This window comes from Pituophis catenifer, unplaced genomic scaffold, assembly GCF_029215685.1.
Source record: "Pituophis catenifer annectens isolate HBS135680 unplaced genomic scaffold, rPitCat1.0.hap2 SCAF_1, whole genome shotgun sequence".
In the NCBI taxonomy this organism is placed as follows: domain Eukaryota; kingdom Metazoa; phylum Chordata; class Lepidosauria; order Squamata; family Colubridae; genus Pituophis; species Pituophis catenifer.
Window position 1 is genome coordinate 83,965,153 of NW_027256881.1, and position 14,993 is coordinate 83,980,145.

Below are 14,993 nucleotides of genomic sequence, written 5' to 3' on the forward strand. Positions count from 1 at the left end.
GCTGGCCAGCATGTGCATGTGCACTGGAGCTGAGCTAGGGCAACACTCGCATGCCCACAGATATGGCTCCATATGCCACCTGTGGCACACGTGCATAGGTTTGCCATCACAGGGTTAGGAGTTGAAACAATTCTTAATACATCAGGATTTTTTTTCAGACATGAAGCATACATAGACCTATTACCTGTTCATTTTTTTTTTCATACTGACTGTACTGGTGATGCGATCTTGGTGAAGCATATTGCTATCTGTGGGAACAGTTATTTGTATGTTTGTTTAGTTCTTTGACTTTTTGCAGGAGGGGTCTTTTTTTAATTATTGTACATCATTTGTTAGAAGACAATATAAAACTTAAAAGCCTATAAGAACTATACGTCTTGTGAATGGGAAGAAGGGGAGCTGAGAATCATAGATTCAGCAGAGTTTTGAACCATTATCCAAAACACATTCTCCATAGCGTTGTATTGGGGATATTTTCTCCATAGCAAATCCCCTTGCCCCCACCCCAGATCTGGATCAATTTCCAATCTAGCTACTTTTACTGACTTTTTCTCCTACATTAAATCTGGTCCCATTCTGTCTGTTCTTGGAAAGTTATTCTGCTGATAGATGGCTGGACAGAAAATATCTTAAATCCCTTTACATTATTCCTTTCCAACATTCCATTGAATTGAAAAGAATAAAAAAGCTAGAAAGGAGAAATCGAACAAAAACATTTGAAAGTTCATTTTTACTGTTATTAAAGCCATCATCTCCTTCTGCCAAAGCCCAATGGAATGACTGTTGAGCAGAAGGAAAGGAAATTCCAATGGAGTTGGTTTCTTAGAAGAGCACCTCCAGCAGAATTTCTTCTTCTTGTTGTTGTTCCTGAGTGATTATTTGAGCACTATTTATTTTTCAAAAGAAGCAACAGCTGGACATGACAATAAATTAATATTAAGTATTGGATATCAACTGACAACAAGATAGATAAAGGATTTTCTCTCTCTCTAGGAACTAAGCTAGATAAACATCATTCAAAACTGGTTTACTGCAGGTAAAGTAAATCTTGTCTCTTTGTTACAGATGATGGTTGAGTTACATATGATGGTTGATCTCTGTGGTTATCTTCACAAATGCATCTATATCTCCAATAGAAGAGAAGAGGTAGCTCAGGATTAAACTATGGACACCTTGGTCCTGTCTGAATTTTGATTGTTATGGGGGGAGGATTGTTATGGAGAAAATATCCCCAATACAACTGTACAGAAGAAGTGATTGGACAATGGGTTTCAGAACACTGCTGACTTCTAAATCATATTCTAAGCTCCCCTTCTTCCCATTCACGAGACTTATACCGTCGTTCATGAGTGTCAAACTCGCAGTGTCACGTTGCCGTCACGTGACATATTGGGACATTTTTCTTTTCGCGGAGCTGGGGTGGGTGTGGCCTGTGTGTGAATCACAGGCCGCCTGTTTGACACCCCTGCCATAGTTCTTATTTGCTTTAAGTTTTATATTGTCTCCCAACTCCAAATGACGGACAATAACTAAAAAACCCGCAAAAGCCTCCTCCCGCAAATATGTAGTGCTACTAGATAATGTTACCTAGTTGGGTAATGAAACATCCTCAAGCAAACAATTAGAGAGCATCAAGGACTTCATATTTACAGCTATTTGGCTTGCCGAGACAGTACTTTAAAGTTAATGTTGTTTTCCTGGACACCCATCAGCATGTTAATGATTATGCAGCATAATAACATGTGCATCTCCACTGCAGCATCTTTTGCTTCTTTAAACAAGCTTGGGTTAAGGTTTAGGCTTGCAACTATTCTATATGGTCATGAAAGTGTTTTTATTTTTTTCATACAATATTCATTCATTTATTCATCCATGTAGAGGGTATAATTTAATATTAGATTCTAAAGTCTGAGCAGAAAAAAAATCAAAGGCAAATTTAAAATATTAAAAATGTTTTAAGAAAAAGATTTAGAAACTTTCTAATGCTAGCTTTGAGATATTGGACTATTGTCAAATATTTAAAAAATGTGTTCTTATAATGCATAACTCATACAGAGATTATTTACACATTATGTACATACTGCAGATAAATATTTAGAAAAAAGATAAATATTTTTTCTCATGTAATACCTTTTGCTATTATTAAAAAATGTTTGAAAAGGTTAGTAGAGACTCTTTTAAAATCCTGCTTTGGTGAAGAGTCAAGCAACAAATTATGCAATGAAAAGAAAAATAATCTAAGAGCAAACCCACCCTCCGTCCCATCTTCCCACCACCAGTCTTTGCAACTTGGAGATGTATTAGCCAAAAATTTCTTTCATCTCAGACAGAACAATGGATTTGTAATCTTACACATCTGTTAGGCTGGAGAATGCTGCTCTAGACGCTGTTACGAAAATGAGGTTGTGTTTCTTTCTCCTGGAAAATGTTAATGTATTCTGTCCTATTTTGACATTATTAAATTCAGAGAAAATCAGTAAGCAAGACTGTGGGGAAGCTCCACTACCATCTTGTGCTGTTAAATTTGCAGGCCAATGCAAAAGAATGAATAGGGCAGAGCAGAGAGGTCCCTTCCTTTACTACAGTGGTGGGTTGCTCCTGGTTCAGTCCAGTTCTATAGAACCAGTATTAAACTAGTGGGAGGCTCCGCCCACCCACCACAATGTCATCATGGGTGATCTGGGCATGCGCGATCCCGCTGCGAACTGGTAGTAAAGGTAAGTGGAACCCACCCCTGCTTCACTGTGATAATAATGACTGCTTCTTTGATGGGGAACTTGGAGGCAGTATTGGCTTGGTCTCGACCTTGCTCTTCTGGAAGTCTGACATGGACAGAAAGACATGGCTAGATTTAATAAGCATGAGTTTTGCTACTGATTGGGATACAGAAGAAAAACTTGGACTAATGGATTGGAATGGAGGGGCCAGAAGAGATTAGAGAGAGAGAGAAGTCAGGGCAGGTGGATGATTATAGAAGATAAAAAGTAAACATCCAGCCTTCTCCCTTGTATAATGAAATATTCAGACAGAATCTGAAAGCCCAGAATAATAGAAATACCTGGACAATGCCCATAGTTTCACATTTACAAAGAGAAGTGTCAAAGTTGCATAAAGCTAATGTACTGGTAATATATATTTTACTACAAGGCAAGGCTACTCCTAACTATTTTGCCCTTTCTTATAGGGCAATATATTTGAGCTAATAGAACAGGGCCGGATGTGTCACGTCCTGGCCACGCCCACGCCTGGTTTAGCAAAGTCCCGATACGTCATGTGACACCACCGTGATGACGTGAATTTGACACCCCTGAAATAGAAGAACTCCAGGTTAAACTAGAGCTGGATACCAATTAGAATGCAGCTGTGTCTATGTTGCAACAGAATGACACAGTGGGCAGTTTGGCGTTTCATACTGGGTGAATTCAGACAACACTCTAAGCCAGAATTTTTAAATCAGGTTTTACTTTCTAGAGTCCCTGGTTCCAAATAATGCTAAATTACACTGAGCCCCCAAATCCCAAACCATATTATGGCTTAACATTATATGTAAACTAGGTACTTTAATTCAGACAGAAGATCATCTGAACATTTACAAATGCAAACATTCATTTAATACAACTATTTTGAATTTCTGCTATGGATAAAGATTAGATTTTTTTTTCAGCTGAGAAGAGGTGGTATTTTGTTTTTTTTACAATACCTGAGTCTGTAAAATTGCCTCATTCTTTCATATCTGGTTCCATTTTTGTTCTCTAGCAGCTCTTATAGTTAAATAGCCTATTTCTGGGTCATGTCCATGTTGTATTGAAAGGAAGGGATAAGGAATTATAACAAAATCTTTATTTTAAGCTATGTTTTTATAATAAAATCCTTTTTGAAGGCTCTCTTGACTAATTCTGTTAGCATCCCCTCACCATGATAGTTCATTAATACATTATGTCTGTTTCTGCAATAATCTGATTTTTTAAAAATAAATCTCTCCAAAATGTTTATTTTTATATGTATTTTCACACAAAGCCAACAGTTATAAATATTTTTTCCTCAAAGTTCAAAAGTTGCATGCAAATTCAAACAGTATTTTAATGCATTTTGAGAGATATTAGGTACCAAAAAAAAAAAAAAAAAATCCCAGAGGAATGGTTTTCACTTCTTCCAGTTCTTTCTCTACTTCCATTTTTTTTCTGCACTAAATTTTCAGCTGAGTTTATGATGTTTCCTTCAAAGGGAAATGATCAGGAACTCATTGTTGATTATTAAATCAGCAAAGATTTTAAATATTGTATATAGATATAAAATTTCAATATTGTCCATTATCTATTCTCCTGTCTCTAATTCGGCAATATTTACTCTTTGGACATTTCAACTGTTCCTTTGTTTTTAAAAGTTAATAAATAAAAAAAGATAAAAATTATAAAATTATCAAAGTAATTATTTTAACATTTTGTATTGGTTTTCGAAAAGAACAAAAATGGTTTTAAAACCCTGTCAGAAATATTATATTCCTCATAATAGATAGAACTGAATTTCCTGCTACGAAAGACAAAAAAACAATTAAGCATAACATTTATCTATTCCCTGTACATGTAATCTTCCCAAACTCAGGGTTCTAATGATTCTTCTTCACCACTATTGTAAAAGAAACTAAATAAATTTTAAAAGTTTATGTGGATTACTATTTCAGGGCACTTCTTTTTATCCTGCTAATCATTCAGAATTGGTAATTGCATATCTTGCATAATTGCGTAATTGTTATCCTGAGAAGATCTATGGCAATTACAACATTTCTAGAAGTTCCTGAATTGAGCCCTTCAAATTCTTAAGCTTCGGTAAATATCAAGCATCAACTAAATTTAATCCAAAATGATAATGAAAAATAGCTTAGCTTACCATTAGTTTCTATTCTAAGATGAACCACTTTTGTCTAATAATACCAATCTAGAAATAACACTGTGTAGAATCCTATGAAATTAGTCAAGTATGAATATTAAACTAAATTAATTGGATGATGATAAAGATGCTAATGATAGTCTCAGATATCATCTCCATATTATACAGAAGTGTATGTGTAAACTTTGTTTTATAAGGTAAGAAATTCATCTAATTGCCCTACAGCTACTTGTGCATATAATTATCATCCCACAACATTCCTCTCTTCTGTTTAAATAAAGGGAAAACCATAGAAAAGCCTCTATTAATTTCTTCTTTCAATGGAGACTGCATGAATAAAAAAAATTTCAGAGATTTTTCATCAGGCAGTGAAAAAATGATGGAATGAATGAATCACAAGTTTCTGCCGAATTCACATGAAGTTCAAGGTGATTTTTCTTCTAGAGTCTTGCACTATAATTCATAAACAATGTGAGGCCTATTATTTCTAGGGAAAAGTTCCAGTCAGCTGAAAGCTGCCGAAATACAATATTTGTCAATCTGTTGGTTAAAGTGGTGTTCCGTGCACAGCTTTCCAACAACTCTGGCAGATTTGCAGGGTAGTTTGGGTGAGCATAACTTTCGCCATGGGTATTTTTGTTAAGCAGAACAAGAGTCAGAAAAATACTGAATTTGAAATGGCTTTAAGAACCTTTCCAGGTGACTTACCTGTCATATATTGGAGTATGAAAAAAGCTTATTGAGACAAAAGGACTCTTAGAAGATTAAGACTGTTCAATTCAGTCTTAGTCAACAACTGAGCATAATAGAATCTCAATTCATTAGTAAGGCCCATAATGTAAGAAATGAAGTCAATTCAGGACAATTGTCTCTCAAGACTAAGTGACTAAGACAGCAATCCAGTATCTGTTGATTCAGAGAAGCAGGAGCAGGCTTAGAATTTAAACACCTGAGAAAGAAAATTTTCTTTATGTACAGTATAACATTTATTTCTTGTCTGCAATAAAGAAACTAATCTTGTTGCATGATGCATGTGAGTTTTCTATTGAGTACGTCACACCGAATAAAGGCTGAGCATCTGGAGAGCTGAGATTTTCAGCTGTCTCTGTGAGAAGCCTAATATTTAAGTTAGTAAAGGGTTAGTAAATTCATAATTGTGTGGCTGTATTTGCACCGAATGAAACATTATTGTAGATGTAAAAACAACCTTTCCAAGATTTGTTGATAGTTCACTACGCTGTCCGATTATTTTATGTGAACATTGTTAGGGAGCAGAAAACAAAAAAGAAAGGAAATCAGAAAGGTTTATAAGACTGGAGATGATAAGAACATGTCAGAATATTAGACTGGTTGCAGTTTCAAAGTAACAAAGAGGAAGACCAGATCCCTATTTCAGATTTTGCCTTGCTTAGCTTCTTTAATGCAAATATTATTTTTAATGCATCTATAAGAGTATGGATGCATTGTCAAAGTACTTACTTTGGGTTTCCAGTGCCTGGCTTCTTTCTCCGGAATATGCTGAGGAAAGTGTTGGACCTACAAGGTGTCTTGCCATCCCCGACATGCATACGCACCACGTCTGAAGTGGTGAAGGCACTGCGGACATTCCTTTCAGGCTTTGCAATGATGATATACATCTTGGGAGTGAACATGCACCCCAAGGCAACTGTCACACTCAGGCTCACGGCAAAGCAAGTTGTAATGATCTTGTAGTTGCTCCCAAAGTATATAGGTACAAAGGCAAGCCAGATGATGCACGTTGTGTACATAGTGAAGGCAATATACTTGGCTTCATTGAAATTGGCCGGCACGTTGCGAGTTTTGAAAGCATAGTAAGTGCAACTCATGATGAGAAGTCCATTGTAACCCACTGGGGCAACCACACCTAAGTTGCTGGTGTTGCAGATCAGAAAGACTTCCTTGATACTGGGGTAGGAAAGGATGGGGAAAGGGGGCTCCATGATGATCAGTGTAATCACCAATGTCAGCTGTACACTGATCAAAATGGAGGCAATGACTACTTGGGCCCAAGCACTCATGAAGCGTGGTTTGCGGGTGCAAATTTTTTTCTTGCTCCCTGCCAGAATGCGTGCAATGCGGTTGGTTTTTGTTACAAGGGCAGAGTAGCACATGGCAGCCGAAAGACCCACCAGGAGACGCTGGAGGTAGCATGAAGTGACAGTGGGCTTAGCAATGAGGGTGAAAGGGCATATATAACCAAGGAAGATCCCCGCAAGTATTATGTAGCACAGCTCCCGGCTAGAGGATTTGACCACGGGGGTATCCCTGTACAGTGCAAAGATAAGGGTAACAAACATGGTGACGAGGATGCCCAGGCAAGAGAAGACCACAGCCACAATGGACTCTATGTCCCTCCACTGCAGATACTTTACAGGGATAGGTTTGCAGCCTACAGGATACAAAAAAGAAAAAGAGAAAGAAATGATTGGATAAGCAGACAAATATTGCAAAATAAAGAGCTCCTTTGGGATCCTTAAAGAACAGTTGCATAATAGAAGTGATCCTGCATTCATATCAAAACAAGTGATTTTTGTACAAAAGGTAGTAAAAAAGCTTCATCTGATTATGTCATTCTACTGGTAGGACAAAATCTGCCAACAAAATAGATTATCCTTCCTCCTTCCAGCTCCCTGAGCATTTGCTAAATCTGCTCCACAAATTTTGGAAGAAATAGGAAACACAAGGGAAAGCCTGCTACAAAACAAGCACAAATTCTTTCGTGTATCTCTGTTGTAATCTCTTACTCCCCATAAAAAAGAATAGACTCTTCTTAATTTTTTCATGGCAATCTGACGAAGAGTTTAGTTTTCAAAAGCTATTCATTTCTAAGCTTTATACTTACAACTTCATGGCCAACGAACATCCCCAGGACAGCATTCAGACCAAATAGATGTTAGTTACAGTTTCTATTTAGTAACACATAGACAGAAATTAATTTTCCTGCCAACATATTTATTTAGCTTCTGAGACATTTACAGTATATAAGACAATTAGAGAACAAAGGCATTTAATTTTTAAAGTGGTTGGACATTTTGATTATTACTAGACAACACTCCTGACTATTAAAAGCAATATTAAAAATGGATTTTTTAATATTTTAAATAGATATTGTGCATTTCAGTCCTTATTCTACATGACAGTATTATCTATACAATTATTTGTCTGCATATCTTATAATCTAGACATCCAAAATCCAACACTTCAGTTTCATTAACTGTCAAGATAATATTATTATTTTTTTCTTTGTTTGTTGGTTTAACCTAAATGACACCCTACATTCACTTTCTAGAGAAAATAGGAATAAAAGATCAACTAGGCTAAGGATACATGAGTGGGATATATCATCCTATTTATGCTGATTGCCCAGTTTAGGCATTAATTTATTTGGTCAACAGTCATGAGTTTGATAATGTAGGCCCGTGTATATAAAGTTTAAAATGAGTGCTTCATATATTATAAATGCCTGCTGAGCAGAAGAAAAAGCCAAATGAATTTCCAAGAAATATAGGAGCTGGATGGTTTAAGCAGTTATTGTCACCTACAGTTTTACTCCCTCAGAATGTTCCAATAATTTCAATGCTTCTCTGCAACTGTAATGATACATGTGGTGAAAATTAACTGTGAATTCTAAACTCTTAAAAATACATGGAAACTTCAGGTTTTGGAGTGCAGCAATTGTACAACAGCAATCTTATTTATGATCTGACTATCAAAAACAAATGCTCGCTGTTCTTTGTTTAAAGCAAATTATTAATTCAAATTATTTGTAGTTTCCAGGATGGTATAAATAACAGTAGTATGCTCACATACCAGATTCCTGGTAAGGGTATTGCTAAAAACATTCCTGGGTTCAGGGGTGGGTTGCTGGGGGTTTGCAGGGGTTCGGGAGAACTTCTAGCTAAGATTCAATGCAGTTTGGAGAACCCCCAAATCCCACTCCTGGCTGGCCCTGCCCTGCCCCTCCCAGGAGTCCTCACATAACCTGTTTTAGACGCAGGTAAGTGCAGGGCACATGCGGAAGCTTGGGGAGGGTGAAAAATGGGCCTACCAGAAGTTCGGGAAGGGCCTCCAGAGGGCCTCCGGAGCCTGGGGAGGCTGTTTTCACCCTCCCAGAGGCTCGAGGAAAGTCTCCGGAGCCCAGGGCAAAAATGCCCCCACTACCATGGTGCAGGAGGCCAACTAGGCCACACCCACTATGGCCACACCCACCCAGCAACCGGGTAGAGAACCCCTTGCTAAAATTTTTGAAGCCCACCCCTGCCTGGGTTCCTATCTTTTCTCCAGGAACATAGTAACAGGAATAGTAATTCTTGTTCATATTTTTTTTTCCTACAAGAATCTTGTGCCTATACCTTGTATCTTGTATCTGGCTGATTGGGTGGAGAGATAGCGGCTGACCCAAACTATCCTGTGAAGTTTCATGGCTGAGGGAACCTATGCCTATCCTGTAGCAGCCTATCAACCACTATGACCTATTGCTTCCTGAACCATAGAGCAAGTGGGACTGAGCAGCAGGTAGGAAGAACATGCAGATCTCTTCTGTGTCGTTCTTGGGGTGGGATGAGGGAGAAGAAGGGAATAGCAACTGGAAGCAAAGTAGAACAAATGCAAAACTCTCCGGGCACAATCCACATTGAATTATTATAATACGTTCCACACGATGCTTTCTTTGAAAATTTTGAATTGAACTTAAACGCAAAAGTTTATATTCCTATTACTCTACAACAATGGCATTGATTGCCAATTTACTTTTTAATGTTAGAGATGATTCACAAAACTAATTGTATTGCAGTTTTCCATTTTTATAAATAGTGAGAAGATGGTGGTTCAACCGGGACTAGAGGACAAGGCAGTCTAGGAAAGTCCAAACAGAGGTTTGGCCTACTTTCCTCTGAGATTCTTATAAGAGTTCTGCCACTTGACCAAAGGACCTAAGGTAGATATCATGAATTGCCTTTAAATAGCAGAACAGACTTAAAAACATACAACAGGAGGAATATGTACACCCTTTCCCCTCTTAGGATCACAGTTGCCCAGAGATGCCTGAAGTGTACCCTGTTTCCCCCAAAATAAGACATCCCCTGACAATAAGCCCAATTGGGCTTTTGAGCGCATGGCAATAAGGCCAAGCACTTATTTCAGGGTTCAAAAATATATACGACAGGGTCTTATTTTCGGGGAAACACTTCTGTATATCCCCATACAGAAGTGTACATATACAGTTAGCTCTCATTTAGCGATCACTGCTGCGACTAATAATTTAGTTGTTAAATGAAGCAGTTGCTAAGTGAAACTGTTATGATTTTACTTCAGCTTTCTTTTGCTTTACAGACCTATGAATATCATAAACATGAAGGACTGATGGCTACATTAGTTTTCATCACTGTCATAACTGTGAATGGCCGCTAAATGATGCAGTTGCTAAGTGAAACTGTTATGATTTTACTTCAGCTTTCTTTTGCCTTACAGACCTATGAATATCATAAACATGAAGGACTGATGGCTACATTAGTTTTCATCACTGTCATAACTGTGAATGGCCGCTAAATGACGCAGTTGCTAAATGAAAACTATCTGTATGGACATTGATTTTTTTTTTTGTACGTGTAATCAGATACTGTTGTGGCTGTCCAGGTAGTGTACTTTTGCTGCCTATTCATTATACATCTTGCTTTGGAATTGAATTTAAGAAGGAAAACGGAAGATAAATAAGTAAAATAAACATTATTATTTTGTGGGTAGTGACAGACTGTTATTGTAAAATGTTTTGCTCATACCTGTCAGCTCCTCATTTGGCCACCATCCCAGCTCACAGGCTTTGCATGTGAACTCATCTTGCACAAATTCATTCTCCTTGCAAGCTGTACAAATCCAACAGCAGCTCACTTCTCCCTTCCTTATAACCTACAATAAAATTAGATATTTGTTGTTAGATGAAAACCTTTTAGTATGGTTTCTGAATATGGTATCCCTTTAGCAATATAGTGCATGACATTACGAATACAGTCTCATAAAGTAATAACAGTAGGCAAATTTTAAAACCTGTATTGATAACTCAACTTATCTGGATCAAAATAAATCTTCTGCAAATAAAAACCGAGTGCTTGAGCCTTTGAAAGTTCTGTAGCTCCATAACAGACTGAAGGCTTTCGATCTAATTGTCCCAGGCCTTGTTAACTAGGATTCACCAGAAAAAGGAGTCAAAGTAAAAATGCCAGAGAGGACCCCATCCTAAAACTCCTGACAGCCAAGTTGGTCTGTAACACTCATCTATAATAAAGGTAAAATAAAGATTTGTGTGTCTGAATCCAAGGAGTGGTAATCATCTCTATTTCTTAGCTGAGAGAAATGTGTTGTCTGAAGACCCTTCTGTGGGTCAGTGGCCAGAATGACTATATGCCAAGGCAGAAAGAATGCTGTTTGCTTCCCACTGAAATGGTACCTATTTATCTACTTGCATTTGCATGCTTTCAAACTGCTAGGTTGGCAGGAGCTAGTGCAAGTAACGGGACCTCACCCCATCGTGCGACACTTGGGTCTCAAACCTCAACTATCAGCTTTTCAGCTGACAAGCTCAGCGCCTTTAACCACTGAGCCATCAAGCCTCCTACCATCTATAATGATTGCACCCATGTATTACATAGTCAGAAGCAAGCAATATTTTAATTTAACATGATATGCAAATCCAGTCCATGTAAAGACTGAGCTGCAGAGACTAATTGTCTGTTGCAAAATAGGGCCATTTTGTAGGTCAAATGCAGTTGAAAAGTAAAAGAAGTAACCCCAAAAGTCTATGTTGATTGAAATATTAATGCATACTACTTGGGTATTAGGTAGTTTCTAAAAATATGAAAAAGATTTTGCACTTGAATCCTCATTAGAGTTCATTTTTGGAGCAAAGAAACTCTAGTTGAGACCTGTTCAACATCTTTATCTAAACCAAGGTCAGTATCTTCAATTTTAGCCATTTTACTTGTCCCCTCCTTTCAAATAAAAGAATAATTCAAGAAGAGACAATAAGATTTTGATTGAGGGACACAGGTCAGGTGGGTTTATTTAGGTCTCTATTGAAAGCATTAAAATTACCCCCTTTTTTTTGGGAAATTGAATAGTGCAGGTCCTTTGTTTTTCTCATAGGACTAAAAAGAAAAGAGCAAATAAAGTATTACTAATAGATATTTCACTAATAGATATTCCCCTTCTGTAATACTGCCGTTTTTTATCAGCATCCTCCACCACGTAAAATGGAACCATTGTTCTGACAAGCTAACTTTCGGTACATTGTTTGGTTCTCATGTTTTTTTTATGCTTCATGCCAAAGGAGCATGGTGGGTAGCGAATTGTTTTTAGCAAGATACAAATGGAGTCAGCAGGTAGAGGTTTTGTTCAAACAGAGATTTTGTTTGCAGCTCAAAGCTGCCTATGATGTGGGAACAGAGGAAAGGCAGTATGTGGTGTATGTTTTAGTTTCTATGTAGTGGAATTGGAGTTATATAACACAATTAGCTAGCATGTTGTTTAGTAAATGTTATATTATAAAATATGATATAGCAATAGCACTTAGACTTATATACCACTTCATAGTGCTTTACAGCCCTCTCTAAACAGTTTACAGAGTCAGCATATTGCCCTCAACAATCTGGGTCCAACAATCATTTTACTGACCTCAGAAGGATGGAAGCCTGAATCAACCTTGAGCTGGACAGAATCAAACTCCTGGCAGTGAGCAGAGTGAGCCTGCAATACGGCATTCTAACCACTGCACCACCTGTGATGGCAGATATGGTCTGTTCATTCAGAAAAAAAAACCTATGGAAAGTCTTTTTAATAAAGCAGAAGGCTCTGGTATATTTTATGGAGATTCTCAGTCATCCAGGTTATGGTTGTCCCAAAGGTGCTTTTTCAAGAGGTAACTGGATTTCCGGTTTTTCTTTGAAGACATTTCACTTCAAAAAATGATGGAAATGACCAGCTGTTTGAAAGAGTATATATCCTTCTGTTCCCCACCATCCAGTCAGAGCTGAAGAAGCGTCTTGGATGAGAAGCGAAACAGAAAGAAAAGCAGAAAATTGCCTCTTGAAAAAAGCACCTTTGCGACTCTGACTATATTCCTTTATTCAAAAACAGAGAGACAACCACTTGTTAGAAAACAAAAGAGATAATGTTCGTGAAACAAATAGGATTTCAGTAGTGGGATGTGATAGGAGGCATAGTGAAACTGGACTGCAGTTTTATATATTTCAAGGAGAACATCTCATATGCACCAAAGACAAATCCCTTGTGTGTCCAATCACACTTGGCCAATAAAGTATTCTATCATCCATCCATCCATCTATCTATCTATCTATCTATCTATCTATCTATCTATCTATCTATCTATCTATCTATCTATCTATCACCCAATTTGTAGTTTTGACTATATTAGGTTTTGATAAAAGAGCAATTGTGGCAGCACCACTGCCCCTAATAATGCCATTAAGACAGGACTGCAAGTGGGACAGAAAGAACATGAAGGTCCCAAATAACACTTTGCGAAGTAAATAAATTCACATTAACCATTCAATAGAGACACCCCTTCCCTCCCTTGCCACCCTCCCTTTCCAAAATCATCAGATGATCAGGAGAAACTTTTCAAGCTAGGGAGACAAATACTATCAGCAAGAAATCTAAGAACTACTAAAAATGCAGGATTTGATGGCAGCAATGAGACAAAATGTTTCATTTACTAGTGTCTTTAGGGGAGATAACCTTGCTGAATAAAAACATGACAAAAATAAGTGTTTGAAAACACCTTGAAGGAAGGACCTGAATACTGCGATTGTGTCCAAGATCTCTGGGACTAAAAGTCCCTGTGGATGATGTGATGTGATTTAAACAGAAGAAGAAAAGCTTTAAAAATGCCACATAGGCTGCATTTCTTAAGGTAAAGTTTAGGACATCTAACGGGAAGAAAAATGAGGTCATATATACTGCAAAATCTGGGATCTATATTAATCATTATTATTTTATCCCACAAAAATTGTCCACAAACTCCTGGAGTAAAATGTTTCTTATTTTTTAGGGCTGGGCAATATTCTGGATTTGAATGAGAATGGGACTCCTCAGGGTGCCGTCGGCCAAACAGTGTCGACTGACGGCCCCCAGGGGGAGAGCCTTTTCTGTGGGGGCACCTACCATCTGGAACGGGCTTCCTCCAGAGTTACGAAACATCCAAGACTTACGCATTTTCCGCCGAGCCCTGAAAACATTTCTATTCCAACAAGCTGGTCTGGCCTAACTCTCCCTTTTTAATTGGCTTTTAAACTGTCTTTTAAATTGGGTTTTAAAACCTCTTTAGATAAATTTGGATGTTTTTTAATCTTTGAGCCTAAATTACTTAATCTGTTTCTTAATAGTTTTTAACTTCTATATGTATTTGTATTTATTATGGCTGTTCACCGCCCTGAGTCCTTCGGGAGTAGGGCGGTATACAAATATGAAAAATAAATAAATAAATAAATAAATAAAATGTGAGAGGACCTGGTTTGCTTAAGAGCTGTGGTGGCATAGTGGTTAGAATACAGTATGGCAGGCTAATTCTGCTGACTGCCAGCTGCCAGAGTTCGGCAGTTCGATTCTCACCAGCTCAAGGTTGACTCAGCCTTCCATCCTTCCAAGGTTGGTAAAATGAGGACCCAGATTATTGGGGGCAATATGCTGATTCTGTAAACCGCTTAGAAAGGGCTGCAAAGCACTGTGAAGTGGTATATAAGTCTAAGTGCTATTGCTATTATAGAACCTATTGGGAATATTTTAAACCACGGTGTCTTTTCCCAGGAACAAGTGTCAGCCACAAGAGATCAAAAGCAGGAGCCCAGAAAAAGATGTGGCTCATTTAAGTTATTCCTGGCAATGCTATTAAGGCACTGATGTATGTTCTGAATCACATTTTTCCTTTCAAATTTGCATCTATGAATTATTATTTTTATTGAAAACAAAAAGGATGTTTTTAAACCTCCCAGATTTGAAGGATATTTCAAATGAATACACAGCTATTGCAATGGGGTGGAGGAATTCTCCAAACTATTCTTCAAATAGTCTTCCAA

At 37.6% G+C, this 14,993-nt stretch overlaps 1 protein-coding gene across 2 annotated transcripts in view; it reads right to left on the reverse strand.

Moving 5' to 3' along the window:
* GRM1 (glutamate metabotropic receptor 1) overlaps nt 1-14,993 on the reverse strand; it is a 209,108-nt gene that overhangs the window by 23,306 nt on the left and 170,809 nt on the right. For both annotated transcript variants that reach the window (XM_070952047.1, XM_070952053.1), the window contains exons 6-7: nt 10,686-10,812; nt 6,367-7,297 (exon numbers count right to left, since the gene is read on the reverse strand). In XM_070952047.1, coding sequence (XP_070808148.1) covers nt 6,367-7,297; nt 10,686-10,812 — 1,058 coding nt within the window. The remainder of the gene's footprint in view (nt 1-6,366; nt 7,298-10,685; nt 10,813-14,993) is intronic.